Source organism: Dromaius novaehollandiae, chromosome W, assembly GCF_036370855.1.
Source record: "Dromaius novaehollandiae isolate bDroNov1 chromosome W, bDroNov1.hap1, whole genome shotgun sequence".
NCBI lineage: Eukaryota > Metazoa > Chordata > Aves > Casuariiformes > Dromaiidae > Dromaius > Dromaius novaehollandiae.
In genome coordinates, this window is record NC_088130.1 from 68,454,513 (window position 1) to 68,476,291 (window position 21,779).

At 38.8% G+C, this 21,779-nt stretch overlaps 1 protein-coding gene across 3 annotated transcripts in view; it reads right to left on the reverse strand.

The window, feature by feature from the left end:
• The window catches only part of LOC112994467 (dymeclin), a 218,362-nt gene that overhangs the window by 185,404 nt on the left and 11,179 nt on the right, over positions 1 to 21,779 (reverse strand). For all 3 annotated transcript variants that reach the window (XM_026118835.2, XM_064500291.1, XM_064500292.1), the window contains exons 2-5: positions 19,267 to 19,445; positions 8,074 to 8,126; positions 7,341 to 7,434; positions 5,617 to 5,750 (exon numbers count right to left, since the gene is read on the reverse strand). In XM_026118835.2, the coding sequence (XP_025974620.2) occupies positions 5,617 to 5,750; positions 7,341 to 7,434; positions 8,074 to 8,126; positions 19,267 to 19,406 (421 nt within the window). In that variant the 5' untranslated portion in view covers positions 19,407 to 19,445. The remainder of the gene's footprint in view (positions 1 to 5,616; positions 5,751 to 7,340; positions 7,435 to 8,073; positions 8,127 to 19,266; positions 19,446 to 21,779) is intronic.

Genomic DNA, 21,779 nt, shown 5'->3' on the forward strand with positions numbered 1-21,779 from the left:
GCAGACTTGCACAGAGAGAAATCATAGGTACGTCTACTAAACTCTACTACAGTGTAAAAGTAACCGCAAACACACACAGTTAAAAAGAAATCCAGTTATGCTGAGGCACCATTTCTCAATCATCATATTTGAGGCACCGAATATGTGGATAACTTGCATGATTTTGCTACTTAAATAATACTGCTTTACTTTTAACATTTTCAAAACTACCCACAGTACAGACACTGGATTAGCAGGCATTAGATAGGCAAAACAACTTATCCAAAGCAAATGAGAGGTGCCATTAGACACCCCTTCTGCTAAAACAAACAGCTCCACCACAGCTCATAATTACGAGTCTAATATAGATGACATAAAATAGTCTGGCTTGCCAAGTAGCTAGCTACCATGTTGTCAAGACCCGATCTGAGCTGCTGTGGAAGCTGGATGTGCCTAATATCAATAAGATATTTAGACACAGCAAGGAATAATCTCTCCCTAGATACTACCTGCTTTTTCTGTCCTATTGCTCCTGTGCTCCTATAGATAGATTAGATTAAAACCTGGACACCAGTACAAAAATAATTCATGTTACTTGTAGAGGAGTACTTAAAGCCTCATCCATACAGTTAGTTACATAACAAGCAGACTTCAAGAAACCAAGCTTTTGGGGGTTTTGTGGTTAGATCTTCAGCTCCCAGGCTTCTCAAAAGCTTCCACTTTGCCTTAAAAGCATTAGCAAAGAGTACATAAACTAGCTGCCATCCTTAATTTCCTTTATGTGATAACTGAAAGCTCCTGTAATCTTTTAAGGGCTGCAATAAGCATAACATTGCTTATTCTCTCCTCTATCCCCATCCTCCCCAAACTGTCTGTCAGGAAAAAAACAAAAATGTGTTGTGTTTTGTAAAAGACCAGGTGTGCTCTCAGAGAAACCGTACCTTTTAATGATTTTCCTTTCGAGTCTCACCCATTCCAAAAGCACGCTGGGGTTCCTTTGCATGTGCTATAATGCACCAAATGCAGTCCTTAGCAACTTTGTGATTAAAATATTGTGCATACGGAATGAATAAAGTTTTCTGCTATAGGTCAGAGAATAAGTTATATGAGCTGACAATCTGACTGAGAATACAGAACATGCTAACCACTCTTACGCTTCTGAACCACACCACAGTTGTGACTGAAAGAAAAAATACAATATAGACAGCGGAAACCTCACCAAAATGTGTGTGATCTGTTAGCTACGACTTGGCTCCAGCTTCAGACTGGAATATGCCAAGTCCTCAGCTCACCTGCTAAAATAGGCCAACAGTAGTCTGAACAGAATAAAAAACTGAGATACGGACACCTCTGGGTGAGGAACTGCTACGTGCCAACTCGCTTTACTCAGAACGCTGCTGCTATGTCAGGGCGTTTTCATTTAGCGTTGAGCAGGAGCGGGCTAGAAACGGTGACTGCAGGCTGCAAAGCCAGACAGTCTAACTGGAACCAAGTTATTCCCTTATGGAACAGAAGGTCATTTTCTCATTCAAAGAATCACACAGTTTCCACAAAATATTTAATTGCAAGAACTATACAGGATTTAACCTAAATGCCAAGAAAATAGTAAGTCATGGAAGATGACACTAATTTAGAATTTATTAGTGTCAGGCATTTTTTGAATCTTAAAACACAGTTTATTATACAAGTCTGTACAAGACTTATCCCACAATCAAAATTGTGCAATATCCTCCTATCAAAGTTATATGCAAACTCCCAATTACGGACTAAGAGGCACAAGCTTCTACTTCCTGTGCTAAAAAACCATCTGAAAACTGCCAAAAGCAGTAAACTTATTTATGGGCTGATTACTCTGGGAGGAAACCAATGAAGAGCGTTGTGGGAGGAACACCAGCTTCTCTCTTTCACTCGATCCCACGCAGTTTGTTCATTAGGAACTTCGTTTAGCATTTATAATGATGGGCTACAACTTATCCTTCCACTCATACTTTTTGCAAATAATCAATAATCACTTTGTATGATGCGCAGTTCAAAAGCACACCTTTCTTCTGAACTTAAAACACAGTCTAGCAAGGAAAAGCACAAACTGGACATTCAGAAAGAGTGAAAGTAAATAAACTGTAAGATCTGGGAGCTGAATTCTTCTTGCTATTAAAAAGCACTAAGTAAACAATACTATGTCATATATTAGCTGTCAAAACACAAGATATATTGCTGAGGAGCAAGTGGCAAGGATATTTTCCATACATCATTACTATCATACACTGTACATTTCTGCCCAAAATACCAAATAACACACAGCGGGTGCCAATGTTCTGACCGACTGCAGCACGAGCAAACTGATGTGCTGATGCTGCACTCCCCGTTCACGAGGTGCCATATTTAAACTAAAGAACATGGTGCTGGAATATATGCTCAGGATAGAAGGGGGGAGGGAGAAAAAAGTGATGCTCACAGTTTAAACAGAGAAACACAGAGAAACAGTCTAGAATAGTGAACACAATATCCGCTCTGGTAAATGAAAAAACAGGAAGGACAGCTAAGAACAGCTTAATTTTTTTTAAAGTATGTTTACCATAGAGTTAGGCACATACAACAGGGGTACAGAAAATACTGATAAACCTATGTAATTTGCAGAATACCAAGGGCATTCTAGTGATGGGGAGGGTGGTAGAAAGCTACACTTACAACTATGAAAGCAGAAACAAAAAATTTGGGTTTTTTCTGCTCACTTTAAATAAGCCCTAATACAGCAGCATTTTTACTATACTCTTTTGATGATACCTCACTTTTTCTATATCTCAGTATAAAAATTATGGAAAGGCATCATCTTAACCTTATACTTAGAAAAAAAACCTAAGTGAAGTATTTATTAGGAACCTCAAGTGATGGATATGTCCATGTAGCATGATACAGATCTCGATACTTTGAAGGGGATCACAAGAATGATCTCCAAATGGAAACTCGAGTCAAAAGAAGAAACTGGCCCAAGCCCACAGCCGAGCAGTGAGAGCTGACAAGGAACTCGTTTCCTGTCTTTCAGTCCCCTCTTCTAACCAACAGACCACACACAATTACCTTCCTAATCAAGAACATCCAGCTAACAATCTGCTCAAAGATAATTGCTCAGTACATTTGCCATCAATATGCACAAAATTATCACTAATAAATGTCACTGTGAATTACAGTCAAGTGCTACTAAACATTGTGAAAATATGGATCTAGCCCGGTGACAACAGTCACTTTTAATATTATGCTGTGAGGAACTCTCAACATAAGGAATAAAGATTGCTGTGGTTCAAACTAACAAAACTTTCCAGCATTCCCATCTGTTTTACTGTGCTACAGTATTCAATTTAAGCAAGGGGTGGGCATTTTTTTTAAACCAGGTATAAACCCACAGGCAGTCTGCAATGATAGCTTATTATAAGCAGGCACTGCTTTTTAATGTATCAGTTAGCTGACCTCATTCTTGGAGATTACTCATCACAGTTTAAATACATTAAACCATTTCAACATGTAGCACTTAATCTTTTGGCACCAGAAGTCTGATTTCCCCAGAGCAACGCCAGGCGCCAAGGAGTTAACCAGATTTTAATGAACCGTTTTCACTGTTCGGTGAGCAAGCAGCTATTAGGCATTCGCAGCACATGTCCTTGCCTGGCTTGACTCTTCAGGGAAATCCATGCTGGTAATACAGTGCGAGTGGGTTATGGAAGAACAACCAGAAGTATCTCATTCTGATACCAGTCATTTTGGCCAGGCAGTTTTTGGTTTTACACAATAAATGACATAAACGTCCAAATTCAATGGTAACCTTACAATGAAGTGAGGGAAATTTACAATCAAGATTCACATGCCAGCATTAGTTTCATGTGTTCTGTAATAGTGTCACAATATGGCGTGACACAAAAGATTTGTGGCAGATAGTGTTATGATTTTTTATGCTGTAATCAAACTAATTTTGAACACATACATTCACATTCAAAAAGCATGACTTTTTTAAAAAAAACACAAGATAGGAGGAAAGATAGTTAAGTAATCCAGTCATTCCTGCTGTCTTTCATCTTGTGCAACATACTCTCCATTTCCTTGAGCTGCACTTACTTTCAAACATTCTGCCTAAATTCACTTTTCTGTAATTCTTGTTCAAGACAGATTTCATGGGATGAACTATTGCCCACTAATTAAATGTTAGCAATTTCCTTTTTTAATGGATCAATTGTAATCATAGTATTGTTTTCTTTCCTCGGTAGATTTCTAGAAGTTGCTTTTATTTCATTCCCTGTCTGCTGCTGATTTATGAAACATATGTGAAAAGAAAACCCAAAGGGTATGTTTATTTTTACAATACCTTTCTCTTGAGGTATGGCTAAGCATCTTACAGGGTATTAGAACTAACGACATTAGAACATGCAAATCACGTTCTCCAAGAGACACCTTTCTTTATTCTCCATCATTAGGAGCAGGAGAACCAGACTGTACCACCACTCATCTTTTCCTTGCACAGCGCATTTCATTTCAGCCCTCCTTTTATAGAGAAGAAAACAGACTCAGAGATGGGAAGTGACTTGTACCCAGGGTCACATGTGGCAAGCAACTTGAGAGTTGCCTTCTATTCATAGTTCTGCAAGTCTCAGACAGGGAGAAAGAAAAACAGCATTAATCTCATGATGTCACTGAAAAAAGTGAATTATTGAAATAAGTGAAATAACTACCTCCAATCCCCTTAAATACCAAGAATTCAGCTTCCTAAATAATTGCAACATCACCATTCCCACACTGGTAATAGGATAGTTTTGCCCCAATTATATTTTATTCTTCCCATCTTCTTAGAGGCCAAAGACAATGCTGTGCCCTGCGTTTCTCCATTCAGGCTCTGTCACTTTCCTAACTGGAACTGCAGTCCTGTCCTCTGAACAGGCCGATCACAGAGGGATTATGTTCAGACGGGATTCTCAGAGAACAGAAAAGGAAAGCACTGTGTATCCCTTCCTGTGCAGATTCCATTACACCTCATGTAACGGAGCACCTCGCACAAAAAAGAGGCATCAGAATACCAAAGCATGTTCTGAAGAGGACCATTATTACATTTTAAACTGTATTAAAATTACTAAAACTAAGTTAGGTCTACAGTGTCAGTTCTGAATAACTGTTTAAAAATACCAAATGAAGTCTGTAAAGAAATGATCATGTTAAGTTTAAAAATAAATCTTTAAAGAAAAATAAACCAAACAACTTAAACCCAGCTTTAGAAAAGGTCTGTTTTGTTATGAGAATCTGTAACATGCCAGAAGCTTGTTAACAGACCTTTATTTCCAAATAAAGAAAAAAAGACAGTCAACAAGTTACTAAAAACTCTCAGCACATTTTGTAGATGTTCTCTTTCAAATGTTAGATACAAAGGAAGATGTCTTACACTGTATTACTTCAGACCCCAAAGTAGCCAGGTTTACTACTGACTACATGCGTCCAGTCACACAGGTTGTCCTGAACAATAAAGCGTGTTGTATGTAGCATCATTACAGCTTCATTTCTAGTTTTAAAACAAAGTTTGATATTCTTATCTAAAGAGAACATCAGAGCTCATTACTTTCTTGTGGGATATTTGTTTCATTAGCAATAGCATATACCTACCATATGAGCCTGGTGTTTTCTCTTCGTAAGTAAAATGAATTTGCAGTTCCTCTTCTGACATTCGACTGATGAATACTTTCAGCAAACAGCAGATAATAAACAACGCATTGTGAGCCTGCCAGATAAAGAGGTGACTAGAAAAGAAACAAAAGCAAACAAGAATCAGTAACAGTTTGTGAACATACATTTAAAAAAAAAAACAAAAAACACACAACAAGATTATGCCAGAATAGACAAAGGGGTTCCTGTCGCTGAAGCAAGGAAAAGCCAAAGTGCTCTAAAGTGTCAACTGAAGACTCTCTGCTACACCAAATTAATTAGAAGTGTATTTAAATACAGTTTTTTTTTTCCCCAAGAAGATACAGTTTTATTCCTAATTGTAAGCTGGTATTGCTAAAAACATCATAGTGCCAGAAGTGCCACTGTCTTCAAAGAGCTTACTAGATGGCTTAGTATACTTCAATGGTTTCTAGACCCTACGAACTCAAATCCACCCAAACAGCTGAAATTTTCCTACAGCTTCAGTGTGAAAGCTATTCTGACTCCCCAAACCTTAGCACTTTTCCTGATCTAATATTTCTCAGATGACTCTATGCACCTATGGACTTCAGGACCACAACAAAGCAAAAGCGTCTATTTCCCTTAAGATTTTTCTCAGCTTTCTGAATGCAAGGAGACTATAGCTTCACAATGTTTTCTTGAATCCCAATAAGCAACTGCTAGGAAGCCCATACAAGAGCATATAGTCAAGCTCTGGTTGAAGCTATGCCGTCAGATATTTCTGAGCTAAAGTAGGAGTCATCCCTGCACAAGTAACTTTTCTCCAGATAGAAGCAAGAAGGGTGAGGGCAACTCCAGGAGGAAGTGGGCACTAAAGAAAATGTCTAACTCTCCTCAGATCTAGAGCTTCAAAAAGACAGACATTTGTCAAGGGGTACAGGGGAACAGTTATAGAAAGCTTCCCCAAAAAATTATATAGTGCTGTACATGAAACCTCTTGGATTTCTTTCCTATTGCTGAAAGAGGGAAGTAAAAAAAACGACAGTTGCATGACATGACTTGAAAGAAATAACTTTATATAGAAGTTCCTATTCAAATGCAATCCAATTGGAAAATATTCCTGAGATAAATTAAAATTTAGATAAAAAGGTCAGGAGATTTTTAAATAGCTAAAAACCAAGTACTTAAGATGAAAATGACATTTGCTTTGAAGAATCAGGCATTCATTTATCTGAGCCATTACATCCATCATTTAGGTATAAAAAAACTTCAAACATCACTGGCTGGTCAGTCTTCCTCTTAGACATTACTTATGCTCCAAGGGGTTTTGAGTGCTGCACTACCAACCTAGTAATGGAGAATTTGTGCTGCATGTTTACTATATGTGCAGTCTAGAGTAAATTAAGACAGCAACACCTAAGGACTGCACAATATGGAAGGCAGAAATTAGCACACAGTTACACATCTGAATCCAGTGAAACAAATGTGGTTTCTGTAACACACAGGAGAAGGTAAACACGTCTTTTTTCCCTGCTGTAGTCTATTTATTACTACTCTATGCTTGAAAATGTACTAGATATATCTTTGTTTGAACAGAATAAGTAAGAGAAGTCTAAATTTTGGTCTGTAAATATGTCAGCTAGCAGAGCAAAACCTCAAGAGCTAGAAACAAAAGAACAGTTAAAAAGTGAAAGGGCACACACAGCTTTTCTCCATCTACTTACTTCTGACATTCTGCTGAAATTTTTAATTCTTTGGTTCTAGAAAGAAAGACTTTAATCAACGATCCAAGGTTTCCTGTTCGAGGATTCTTCTCAACTAGACAAGGGATTGCAAAGATATGATTATATAGCATTTGTAATTTGATACTATTTAGTTCAAACAAGATACAGAATGAAAAAAAATTTCGATGCGTTAAATACTTCTACATACAGTATGCTACAACTGATTTTCTTCTTTTAAGATTCTCCAGCGCATGCTTTACTACTCCATGATTGTCTTCTAAATACACTTTTCAGCCTAGATTTAAATATCCCAAGTGTGGCACTCAAACTGCTTCCTTTTCATGACTACTTTACAGCACAAGAGTTTCCTATCAGAAAATAGGACTGGTATTCACAGCTAACCTTTATATTCTCTCTTCATTACATCCCCCAATTACCTCTTCCCCGACCCTGTCTGGCTTGGAGGGCAAAGGAGAAAGAAGGAGGGAGGGAGGCAGGGAGTTGTTCTAATTCTTAGTCATTTTAATTTATATAAAAGAGTTAATGCTGGAAGTTAAGTTTCTAAAAGTTTGGGAGGTATAGACAAGCACACTCTTAAACATACTATTTTAACCTTACCAGCGGAACACAGAGAGGTATAGTATACTAAAGATATGGATGTGCACATGAATGCTGTTTCTTAATTGTTCTGATAAACCACATGGGAAAAAAGTTGAGATGTCACATTTCTCACCTAAAGACTTGCAGACTGAGATGGTGGCTTCTTCCAAGAGCTTTAAGTCAGCACTAGAGGAAAGAGGGGAAAAAAAAATCACCACGGTTACATAAGTAAACGGAGTTCCTGAAACTGAAGCAAGAATTCCTAGCAAAACAGCAGGAAAAAATTTCTGTGAAGCACTTAATTTCAGCAATCCACTAGCTGGTTTATATAAATACCAAACAGTACAAGATGTATTTGAAATACAGTGACTATAAAACAGGAAATTAATACTCAAAAGTGAAAAGTCTGTCAAAGGGAGGGGAAGACAACTGCTGAGCTGAGTTACTGCCATGCTTGGTTTGATCCTTGAAAATAAGCATAGAACCGCAGTCTTTGGAAAGCACTTGTTTTTGTATCAGGACTATCATGTGAAATAATGCCTTTTCTAAAAGCATAAATTAAAGAATCCTCAACTTGCCATTTAACCTCAAGCTGAGCACTACTTTCTGTTACCTAATGTTGTATTACTGCAACAATCCCTTGCCACATACACCAAGTTTTTCATAACTTCACTAGTTGCCAGTTGGTATGCTTCAGCAAAAAACCATCAGCTGAAAAGAACAAGAAAACCCTAAAGCAGAACCCACCAACAAGCACTGAAAGTAAACACCAACTGTGTCAAATGCATAAAAATACATTTATATACTTCTCCTGCTACAAACCTACCAGCACAAACTAACTGATCCTCAACAACTCTGCAGAAGAACACATGGGAAGTAAATAGAGCACATTTTTCCTTAATAGATGGGGAAAAAAAGATAAATAATAATCAGATATTTTGCCCAATGCCACATCAAGCAATCTGAAGGTGTCGCAACAATAATACCTAAATCTCCTGTCAATGCATATTAAAAGTAAGACAAGAATGCAAGCTTCTTCTCTTCAAACTTGATGCTTTTAAAATGACAAGTCACCACTGACACTCACTAATGTACAATATAATATAAAGCCCGTTGATTTTGCACTTCTTTGGATTTTCTATGACAGTTTACTTGTTGGGAAGTAAACATTACTAAGGTTAAGAGTTTGGAGCCTATTCATTTCCATTTTGCAAACTCACACTTTAAAACAGGTAAAAGCCAACACATTCCCCTGGAACACCAAAACCTGCATGCAATGACATAATATTTCATCAAAAAATTATTACGTGAGACCAGGTACCATTTTACCTCCTGACTCTGCCATTCATCCCCACTTAGCTCTTTCTCACAGAGCTTCTCTTAGCATTTTCCTTTCCCATATTCCAACCAGCTGTGGGCTGCAGACTCCCTCTACCGTGCCACTAAAGCACAGGCCTACAAGGGTTGGCAGAGCAAGCAATTAAGTCTATCCAAACACCTCCTGCAAATGCAAGTATGTTGTTAGACCTCAGCAGCATTAAAAACTTTGCTCCTGCTCATTCCATACGGTGCTGTGAGGTCCCGGATGTAAAGTGTGACAGAACTGTAAAGTGGCTTCATTTAATAATTTACTTCAGTTCACTTCATAGCTGCAAAACAGACAGAGGAAAAACAGCATTTAGCAGACCTGGAAATTGTTCCTTCCCCACTCCCTCCACCACCCGCCATCAGGATTTCCCTGCCACTAGAGCGTGCCTCATCTCCCACAGCAAGGGGCCGAAGAATCTGCCTGGAGTGCCCCTGTTTGTGGGATGTTTTGCCCTATAGGCTTTTGTACATCCTCAGTTTCTGCACCCATGCAGCGATTACTGATCATTCCACATGTTCTCAATAAGGGAAGGTATTAAATGAATAGATCAAATCCCTATTAAAAATTCAGGAGATGCACGCAAAAGCAAAACTTCTCCAAGAGGTAAAATATGAAATAGCTAAATTCCCTGGCTGACCGTCCCGCTCACTCTCAACGCAGAGATGAGATCTGTGGCCCATCTAGGCCAACACAAAATTTCCAAGGGTTGCCAAAACAAGATACCTCTTTGGAAAAAACCTGCATCTGGAAGTGACTTTACAGTAAGGATGACCAGGATACGAGAGAAGGTTTTACAGCCTCAATTAACATACAGTCTGATCTCCGGGAATAGCAGTTACTTTAAGCAATCCTTCAAAAGTTCCCAAAATTAAAATTCAGTTTAAAAAAAGTGTAATGCTTTAAGATGCAATGCAATGTAATACAGGTTGAACAATTTCAGAGCTCATCTGGCTACATCCTTGTAATTAAAGGTATGGAAGGCACCATACTGAGAAGAAATAGGAAGCAGCGACATAATGAGACCCAAATAGTAACTAAGACCATAAGAGGCCAGTGGTATGGCCACTGTTCAAGCACTCTTTGCGTACAAAAATATCGCAAAATTTAATGTTACTATTTAATATTGCCAAAGCTGCTGTTGCTTCCCAAGCATTTGTTTAAATTTTCCAATGAGTAACCTCATTTATATGAAAACAGAGGCTGAAGACAGAAAAGGTGTGATCCCACATACACTTCCTTCTGTGGCACAGTTAGATTTAAGAAATTCCTGTCCTACTTGCTCAACCCTATCTTAGCAACTACAGCTGTGCCAGTGAAATTTTAACAGACAGTAGTGGGCGAAACAATCCTCCTCCTGTTTTTAAATTTAGATTACAGTCCAGTTTACAGCATAGTCCCAAAACTAACTGCATCAGCTTGAAAGAGAGACTAATTGTGGTCCTGTGTGGGAATCCCCTAAACCAGCTCCAGCACTGAAAACTCGCATGAAATTGTGCTCTTAAAAACTGTTTGTCTGAGATGTTGTCTTAAAAGAGTTTGCCTTGGATGTTCTCATACTCTGGAGGACTAGGAGAGGAGGTAAGGGTATTGGTAGGAACAGCAACCAAAAGAATTATTGCAAAGCTTTTCAATAGGAAATGCTTCAAGGTAGAGACAAACAGGTTAAATTAAGATACCTGCAAGTTATCCTGTATATCATACTAATTAATTGTGTAGTGAACTGAGGGCATTTCACATGAGAAAGCATTTCAGCTACAGTCTAATACCCTACAACAATTTTAGATTATGCAGAGGAGCTCTTTTAATATTAAGCATCAGCATTCTTTCCTCCCTTACAAATAACCTTGAAATCTAACTTCCAGGAAGCACAAACTGCACTTTGATATATACTTATAAAAAATTAAAGTTAGTCTCAAAGGTGGTCTTCTGTTTCAGTGCTAAAAACATGCAGAGTAATTAAAAACAAATGGCATAAAACTAGAACACCGCATCAACAGCTACAGACAATGTAATCTTCTGGGTCTGAATGAAACAAGGACTTCTTGCTTTTTTTTAAACTTTTAAATTTGTCCAGCTGGCTGCTTGTCATCAGGATATATTCCTTCCTGATAGTTCACAGGCTGGGAAAATATTATATTGGACCCCAATGCACTACAGAGCTCTTAATCTGCATCATCTTAATCCAACAAAAAGCAATCCTCCTCCCCCAGTCTAAAGATGCTGGGGACTTCAGAAATACAGACTCAGTAATTACTGCAGTTGCTCCAGAATTTAAACTTTAAATGTAAACTTTAATTTTTTAATTAAAGTCCATTTTCCCCTAATTTCCAAGCACTCTGCTTTACAACTGTAGAATTCTTGCCAGCTTTTGTTTTGGTTTGTTTGTTTTTTTTTTAATTTCTAGCTATTCAAAACCACACAAAACCCCCAAACAAATTCCACAGAGTTGCCCAATTTCAACATGTCACCAGGATCAAGAGCAGCAAAGCAAGACCTTCAGCCCTTCAGCAAAGCTTTTAACACCGGAGCCATCTTTTTCCTAGCGAAATGAAAACCAAGCTTAATGCTTAAAAACCCAGTGCAACCCACTCGCCCTCCTCATGACCGGAGCGCAGAACTGAACTTTGCCACTCTGAAAACTAGGCAACAGCATCTGAAACATGTCACCTCAAGCAACGCAAACACACGTAGTGAAAAGGAGCTACAACAGAAATACCCCACCAATAAACATATTGAAAATAGTGCTGTTACACTCAAAAGTAATATTGTTTTTTAGGCCCCAAGGATAAACTCTTGAAGAGAATCTAGCTTAGGGGTGGAAGCCTATTTCTAAGTACCTGAGGCAAAGCTTAAGAGTAGCTTTCCTTCCTTAATTTGGGTAGGAAAGAAAGGTGAGAGATGTGGAAAAAGCTGCCTTAATACTTCTTGTGCTGCGAAGATGGAAGATACATCATATTAATGCTCATGCAGAAAATGGCAGAGCCGAGATTCATAATGCGGCACAAAAGAAACACTAGAACCAGCTACAGTATTGACTTCGCTCCGCAGCCCCTGGGGAGATGACATTCGGTTAACGAATAAATATGCAGAATATCCACCCCTTCATTAATTCACAGAGCAGCACTGCTAGTAGTCAAACTATTTTTCAGCACTAACAACAAGATCAAGTATTAGTGGAGTGATGCTCCTTATAAACACATGTGCACAGACATACAGACACACATATGTACGTTTATATATTTTAGGAGCTCACTATTGCAGACAGAAAAGTATAAGATACATTTAAATTCATCTCATTCAACACATTGCACTTAATTAGAAGGAAGCAACTACGGAAAGAGCCAGGGGAAGGGGGTTATGGGGAGGGAACAACCTTTCAGAAAAGAAAGGAAAAGTCCCACACATTTTTCACTCTGCAATTTCATCTTTCAAGAGCTGTGCAAAGAAAAATCACACTTTTTCCAAAATTGAACAGAAGCTTCTGAAAGAAAATATTCTACAGAACAGAGAAATAGTGAGGCAATTCATTAGGGACGGAAGAGTAAAATATAAGCTGGTCTATGAGCACCATTAGTACGTTGTCAACAGGCTTCTCTTAAAAATGATCAGTTTCTAGCAACAAACAAGCAGCAAGATCAGGTAACAGTTAATGCTGCCTCCCAGTACTGCTACCTGCTACTAGGAGAAGCCCGGACATCCCAGGCCCAGCCAACAAGCCCAGGCATACAGAAGACACCAGTCTGGAGCAGGTTCCCATGCACATGGCAACCAACGCCAGCTTAGGGTCACAGATCTAACTGACAGCAAATACTACGTGAATTTGTACATGTAATCGTACATTTCAAGTGGCTCTACCTGAACCAAATCATTTGGTTTTGGGAAAGTAGTAAGTACTCCAACTATATCCACCAGCTCTACAATTTTCCCAAGCATGAGCAAAAAGGTTTTGCTTTGCACACAGCCTTTAGCCTCCAGCTGGTTTGGGGTTTCTAATACATTGTGAGCACAGGGGCAGGGAAAAAAACCTAAGATTCAAAGTGTGCTTAACCACACATACTCGACCAGCTCTAATTATTTTTATGTGTTCTTTTATATGGAGGGAAGTCCCTCAGAAGACTTCAGCAAAACTGTAATTTAAGACAGTGAAATTTGCTTCCTGACAACATAGGTTTCTTTAAAGAAAACGGCTCTATCAGCTTTTATTCTAAAGGCATCAAAATATAAGAGGTTTTAGAGTGGCATTGATTACTGCTTTAAATACATCTCAATATGACAAGTAGTAAGACTATTTTGCATACAAATTGGTCATTGCAAACACAGGAAGCAACTGCGTGACACTAAACATCACACAGCAGTGACAGAAGTAAACAGCAGCCAAGGCTGCTGAAACTACACTTAAGTCACATATCAAGGACTCCATATGAGCGACGGGAGAGGAGAAATCAAAATTCAGTTTAAGTCTGCCAGCTCAAATACTGCCCCTTTGGTACCAGAGGTCATCATACCTCTTTTCCCTGACACGAAAGTTCAGACCCTCAAAACTATATTATCACATAAGTGCTAGCTTGATGATCTAACACAAGCCAAAGTTGCCCCTCTTTATTTGTCAGAAGTGAAAGTATTGCAAAGAAAAAATAAAAATTATGAGTTATGATATGTATGTGCAATGAATACTGACCAAGGAAAACATAATATTGAAACAGTGTTTAGACAGTACAAATTTTATTTTGCCTTGCTGAAATTGTTCTCATAACATTTAACAATTGATCTTATGTCAATGTTTCAATTTTCCCGGCATTTAGTCACTTTGTACCTGCAGTTACTGCTCATAGTACAAGGAGTTTCTTCATCAGAGAGTTAGTTTTCAGTAAGAAATCGTGTTTACTGTAAAGGTGGGGAAGAATGGTAAATTAAGCAGTCTATTGCTCAAAAAAATTGATGGTTTTTATTCACTGCAGATTTTTATTTTTGGCTTCATACTACCAGAAAGCCGGATTCTGCGGTTAGCTATTCTGGCATATATTGAGAAAAACATTACTTCCAAAAAGAAAAAGGAAAAAAAAAACCTAGTGGAGTTAATTTATAGTGGTTGAATTTGTTTCAGTTGCCTTACTTTGGATTTACATCAGAGCAATCAACAACCCGTCCCACAGACTTCAGCAAAACTGTAATTAATAAAAGACAGTGAAAGTTGCTTCCTGACAGCAGTCTTCATTGAAGAAAATGGTTTATCTGCTTTTATTTCAAAGGCATCACAATATAAGAGGCTTTAGAATGGCATGACTACTGTTTTTAAAAGCTATCAGCATGGCAAGCAGTAAGAATATTTTGCGTACAAATTGCCATTAAAAACACACCTACCCTTAATATGGTAAGAATAAGGCCCAAACTGTAGTAGACAACCACCCTCTCTGAAGGAGGAGAAAAGAAAGAGAAGCTTTCCTGTCAGTTTTTTCCTTTGACTAAGCAAAGCTTTTCCCTTGCCACTGAATACAAAACAGAAGAATCGGCCCATTCAGTAAATTCATACTGTGGGAACGCTGACTTTAATAGACTATTCAGAGGAAAGACGTCAAAGAATAAAAAGCTGCACATAATTTATTGTACCAATTTAAAAATGTACCATATTAAGGCAACATAAAAGTTGTTCGTTTTTATGTCTTTCCATTAAAGGATCATGCACACTATTCTTCAACCAGCCACTCATTAAAAACTCCAGGGAAGGAACAAAGTGGAACAGTAAATATTAAGCATATGATTTTCAGCAAGTTCTGTGTTGGTTAACACTGTTTTAAGTTTTCCATCATGAAAGTATCGTAACTAACAACATTGCTAAGGAGGAGGTTGCATTCTCTGCAGCAGCTCATATCAGAGCCAAACGCACTGGTCTGCCTAAATCGAGAGCAAAGACTCCAAAGTAAACCTCACAGCTCGTGTTTATAACAATAAACAAAGTCAACCAGAAGCGTTTTGAGGATTGTTTTTAATATCCAAATACTATTTAGATTGATGTGTCAATTGCTCGACATTTAGGAAGTGGCAGATTTAAGGGGATTTATATGATCTTAAATCAGCCCCTTCCACGAGTCAATTCTGTGCAATAAATAAGGAATCATGAAGAAGAAAATGAAATGGTGAGAGTGCAAAGTCAGACCACCAGGTACCTGAAGGCTGAAAACAGGAATTCCTCAGAAAACACTTCTATAGCCCAAGGGCATTTTACCCACCCAGTATTCATGATACGCTACAAACAGTAGAGCTTCTCAAAAGACAAGGTCACAGCGCACCTTTCACAGGGGAAGAAAGCATTGGGCAACCTATAATAAAATTGCTGGTAGCTTTGCCATTTAATACCACATATGCATATATTACTTATCTCCTATCACTCCTAAATTCTGCAAGGCTCCAGCGACTTTACCTGCCAAATTCCAGAGATTTGCTCTGGCTGTTACCATCTATCACTCATGCCAGGGGGAGTTACAGGCAGTGAGTATGGATTTACCTTCCGTTCCTCGTTTCTCTCATTATTAGAGGCTGATTCATAATCAAGGTTTGCAAAAACATACACCAGACTTACTCCCACTCCCTTGCTTTCTTAATATTCCCTCTTAATACTTGCTTTGGTATCAACAAAACCAACACCATGAGGTGCAATGGGGCCCAGGAAAGCAGAATATTACACTCCCAGAAGATAGTTCTGTTTTGACCATGTGCTTATACATGCATTTTTTTGGATGGCATGTCCCATTTTTCCACCCAACTGTCTGCTATGCTCCCAAATCACTCCTCCATTGTACCAGCAGAATTGTTCTGTGGTGCTATGCTATGAATCACTCTAGGGAATTAACTTGGCTGAAGAAATAATCTTTTCTTTTTTCTAGGTTATTTTTCAGGCAGATAAGTTCCTGATGAAGTTCACAGTAGACCCCCATAAACACCTGAAGGGATACTGCAAGGGCAAGAGTATCTTACATCATACTGCTGACAGAGACAGTAACACAGACCTAGCAACTCGCAGTCAGTAGTACAGATACTGGGCCAAGTTTATTCCCACCTACAAACTACCTCCTGTTTTTCACAGAAACAGCTCAAAGAAATCAACTGGACTGAAAAAATAAGCCTAGTAAAGAAGACAGGGCAAACAAAAAAAAGTATGAAGTGCTAAGAAAAGGAAAGAACACAAAAAATGAAGAAAAACAGAAGAACAAAGCAAGCAGCAGTGTTAATAGATCACATAAGTATCACATCTTCATGCCCCTCGGAGTAGAAACCTGGTAGTTCACCACCTCTCAAAACCCAGGCCCTGGGCTTCCGAATTTGGGGATTAAACCAGCACGATTCCTCAGAAGGTCCAATTCAGTTCGGCAACCCAGAAGATCTTGCTTTGGAAGCTGTGATCAGTAGGTACCTGGACTAATTCAGAGCAGCGCTTAAAGCAAAAGCGCTATTCAAACATTCATTATTAGAAACAAAGCATACACAGAAGTGTGTTGAAACAACACGAACTTTACTTACATATACACTGATTTACGTTTCCCTTAAATGTACCACAAGTACTCTTGCTTGTCCTTGCAGATACTGTTTCCATACTGTGAGTGAGGTTTTGTGAATGAGGCTGAGGTACCAGTCAACTGTCGCCAAAAGGAGGCAATCTACCATGGCCTCCTCCCACGTGCTGTTGCCATTTTATGCTTCCCAGATAGTTAAACAAGCAAAAAACATGCACATTGTTTTTTCTATGACCTCCTCCTCTTTGCCAAACCCAGACAGTCAGAAAAGAGGGAGAAAAACTTCCTAAGAGATTCCAGACTTTGCCTTGTAAGTGGTGGTAGATGGCTGGCTGCCTGCCTAAAGGCATTGTGCTCCTTTCCTGGGTCCTACAAAGTAAATAACTACCGAATCTAACATGGCAGATATTCATCACATCAAATAGTAGAGAAGCAAATAACTTGCAAATAATCACCTACCAGACACACACTAATTTTGCAACAGATTAATGGGAAAAAAAAGTGTAATTTGAAATAAGAGGAAAAGCTTAAATTCTATCTTGTTTGACAAGTGAAACTTGGCTCCTTTCCACAATAATCAAAAACTATCATCTTGCTCCTGTCAGAAGTATGACCTACACTCAAGCCTCATTATAACAAAACAGAGTTGGCATGGTATTTCATAATCTTTCAGTCTCTAAAATGAACATTGACCTCCCCCGTTCTGTTCCTGCAGGCAAGGTCATCCAATTTAGACAATAGCTGATGAGGGTGTTATGCAGCCAACAGCGTTTGACCCCATCTGTCAAATGCTTCTCTCCCAGGTAGATGCAACTTAATGGGAAATTTCTGTTTCCTTCCAATTACTAAGCTGCATAGAAGAGAGAACTATGCTTCTAAAAATATTTCTCTTCTAGCTGCCAGGCAAGAGCACCATCTGGTGTTCAGCTAATTAAACTTTCAACCTCCTTTTGGATCGGTTTTCCTTTACAATTGTTTTTTAAACAAACTTAGTGTACACTGAGTCTCACTCCATGAAACATGCACAAAAAAAAAAGCTGCAAAGCAAGCTATGAAAGACTCATTTACTTTGGTGGGCATGGGGAACAGGGGCACAATAGAACAACTGAAAGAAATTGCTGCTTTTTGATACATGACTATTTCCCCCTAAAAAGCCCCAATGCAATATTACATGACTTCTTAGAACATTGTCCATGTTATTAGTCATGAGTAGATTGCAAGCAAGAACTTAAACAAAAAAGACTGCTGTTTCATCCAATGCCAAATATTCCTTTACAAGAACTCCCCCTTCACAATCCTGTAATTTATTACCTCCCGACTACTCTCCCCACGTAGGAGTCAAAAATCTTTCCTCCTCCTCACTCTTTAAAAAAGATAAAGTTTAGTAAATGTCTCCAAGTTGTCTACCTTAACCATTTTCTCTCCCAGTCATCTGAATTTTCAGTTATTCATAAACATATTAGTATGAGCAAGACAGACTCTCTACCTGACCTGCTCCTAATTGTTCCTAAATGCTGTTCTTGGCCTTTCAGAAGCTACTGTGCATAGCATTTAAGATATAGTACAGATGTAATTCGTATAACATGTAATAACAATTTCTAATGAGGTATTATTTAAAGAGCTATTTTAAAAAGTCAGTTAACTGAAGTCGCAAGGCCTTACATTTTGTGTTTCTGGAGACGTGCTATGGATCCTTTCAGAAATATTAACTCTGTTTCTATCCACGCTACTTGCTAGAGTGAAAAGACATGCAAGAGGAGAACCAACATGATGAGGTCACATTCCAGTTTCGTTATCTGTAACACACTAATTTTGGTGGAAGTACTGTAGAGCTGTGGACCACATCATCACAAGAGAAAGTTTATTACCTTCAAGTTAGTACACTAAGTTCAGATACTTAGAAAATATTTTTACAGAGACAACACATGAAGCTATATTTTCAAAGGTAAAACAGGAAAAAAATAATTAAGGCCATACAGATGAAGAAGCTCAACAGCTAACCTATAATCAACTCACGAGAGATGCTCAGCACAACAGAAGTTTGAGGTGCCAAGGCCAGAAGGATCAGTCTTGTAACCTATCTCTACTAAAACTTGTTAGTGCATGAAACAATAAATATTTCAGAGGAAAGGCACAATGGAGGTTATTTAAAAAAACAAAGACAAAAAAACGTGCACACAACAACACAACAGACCTACTTCTGATCTCTTCTAGCTGCCAGAAGAACGAATAGCAATTACAGCTACTATGAGGAAGAAAGGAACCTGCAGAAATGGAAGATGTGGTGGAAAGAGATTCCAAAATTAGAAACAACAGTCCATTTTACATAGGCATTTACTCCCCTGCCACCTAAAACAGGAATAAAGAAAAAAACTTTTTTTCTTTTTCACACCTGTAATTTTTATAAATATATTACCAAGGTTTAACTCTTCACCAAGCATCACCTTACCTGTTTGTTGGAGTGGTAAAGCTAAAAGATAGCAGCTGATTCCAGAATGGATCATTTTCAGAGATTGGCTCTGCTCCTGATAATTTTTTTAAATACTCATTTTCTGGAAGTTCGCTGATGCTGCTGCTATTTGCTCCCATCTTCTTTTTTTTGGCAAATCCTTTTCTAAATTTTCATTTCTTCAAGAGAAAAAAAAGAAAGAGAGACATTTGAAGTCCTTCATATGAATAAGGAACATACAGAGATCTACTAAATTAGTGATCAGCAAGGCTTTAATTCACTATCTGGAACAATTATTGAAAAGCAGAAAACCAAGGCATATAGGAAGGCATTCAGAAGACTGTCAACAAATTTAGGACACCAACATCCTCATCCAAGGAAGTCAAAAGTCACTGTGCTATACTTCAGTCCTGGTCTCACTTGCATTTTCATAAATCTCCCTCGAGAAGAACACGCTGTTGCAGTTATATCAACATCAAGGCTGTTACCGGTGGGGGAAGCTACAGGGAATTCACAATTTAAACAAGGATGTTAAGTTGACCTGCTGTTCGAAAATATATTTTCTGATTGAATAAGCACAGATACCTAGGCATACGACTGCTTTTGACAAGGGGTCATGCAACTAAATCCCTCCATACCAGCAACCTATGCACCATCCATCCACTCCTTGCAGTTTCCTACCCTACCACACCAAGCGCAGCTGTCACCACTACCGCAAGCCAACCTGAACCAAGCGAGCAAAGATACTACCATGTACAAACGTGCTGATCTCCGTACAATAACAAGGCTGGTTCCAGTTAACTACGTGGGGGAGGAGGGAAGGCTAAAAACTGAACACGTACAAAGACAACTGCTTTTTGAAGCAAATACTGCAGAAGTTGGCAGACACTTAAAACCCCTTTAGATTATTAGTTGTGTTGTACCTGTTTTGCGTGAAAAACGAGAAGATGTTGGTTTTCCATGCTGCTTATCACCTTTATAAACAATTTAATTAAAAAAAAAAAGATACCAATAAGTAGGTACCAAGAATGCTACTAAACATGTGACATCTTTCAGGACATCAGCTTCAATAATCTTTCACCTTTTGAGAAGAAACAAGTAACTATGTGATTAATAACAAGGAAAAAAAAGTAAAGCCTTATACAATGTATTACAATGCAACTCTTGAGCTGGCACAAGAGGTTAAAAATTAGGTGTAAGGACAGAAACAGCTATATTGGAAGATGGAAACCACTACCCAGAAGCAACTCTTAAATTAGTCCTGACAAAGGTGTAATATCTGTTTCAAAGCAACGATTCAAGAATCGCTTTAATAGTGACCCACTCAGCCTCCATGATGAATGCAAATGTTGCAGCTTTTGGGTGCAAGGAGGAAAAGGGCACCAAACAAAAGGTAGAAGCTTGCATGTCCAAAAAGAGGTACTTCTTCCCAACAACTACTTGAGCTGCAGCATTCCCCTACCACAGGTGCTGAAATGTTCATGAATTCCAAGAATACACAATTTGGGGGGGGGGGGGGGGGGGGGGAATCTGAGGGTTACCAAATTCAAAGATGCCACCTCTAACTCAAAACATCTCCCATTCAGAAGCTGAGGCTGGAAAAACATCACTATACACTCCCTCCAGGCTAGTACTCTTCCCTCCGTAGTCACTCTCGGCTATGGTGGAAGACAGAATACTGCACTAGATGAAACATCACACTGATTCAATGCATCTACTCTTAAAATAACTCTGCACAACTAGCTCTGCCATCATGCACCCAGGGAGCTCTGTCCTTACCCAGCAGCCTGATTCCTACTGCCTCCCTTTGTATCTGATCAAAAGGAGAGAGATACATAAAAATACCACGTCTCATTTAGCAAAAGTCCTGAAGACGCTGGCTGTAGCATTTGGAGAGGCCATTTTGTCATGCGGACCACCAAAAGGAAGACGGATTCAAAAGCAGTCTAAGAGTTTAGATGGAAGTTTGTGCCAGGGGATTGTGTGGAGTAGCATTAAAGGATTGTAAGATGCAATTAGTTCAAGAGGACTTCCAAAATTTTGGCTGAATGTTTGCTTATAGAACAGAATGAGTGCATCTTACCTGAATACAAATTTTGTCACTTCAAAGAAAAAGCATAGGACTCAGCGCACTACTTTTGAAATAGAGCTGGTGAATACTACAGCAAACAAAGAAACAAAAATCTGCACATGACATGGGAATACTGGATCATCATTTAAAGGTAGAAGAATTGAGGGTGAGCTTGTACACACATCTGAGCTCTGCAGCTCCTGGTTTGCACATGCCCTATCACAGAAACCAGCAGCAAAGCTTTTGGCCCTGGGCCCGTATTTTGACTCAAGTTCCTACCCTGAACCTTTGAGTAACATCACACATTTCAACTGCTGTTTCTTAGAGTTCAAACAGTTTAAGTCTCTCTCTGTCTGCTTCAAGTTCCTTTTCTCTACTCTCACATTCGAGCTCACACAAGGGGCGGAAAGAGGGGCTCGCTCACTCCAAGATGACCATGTCC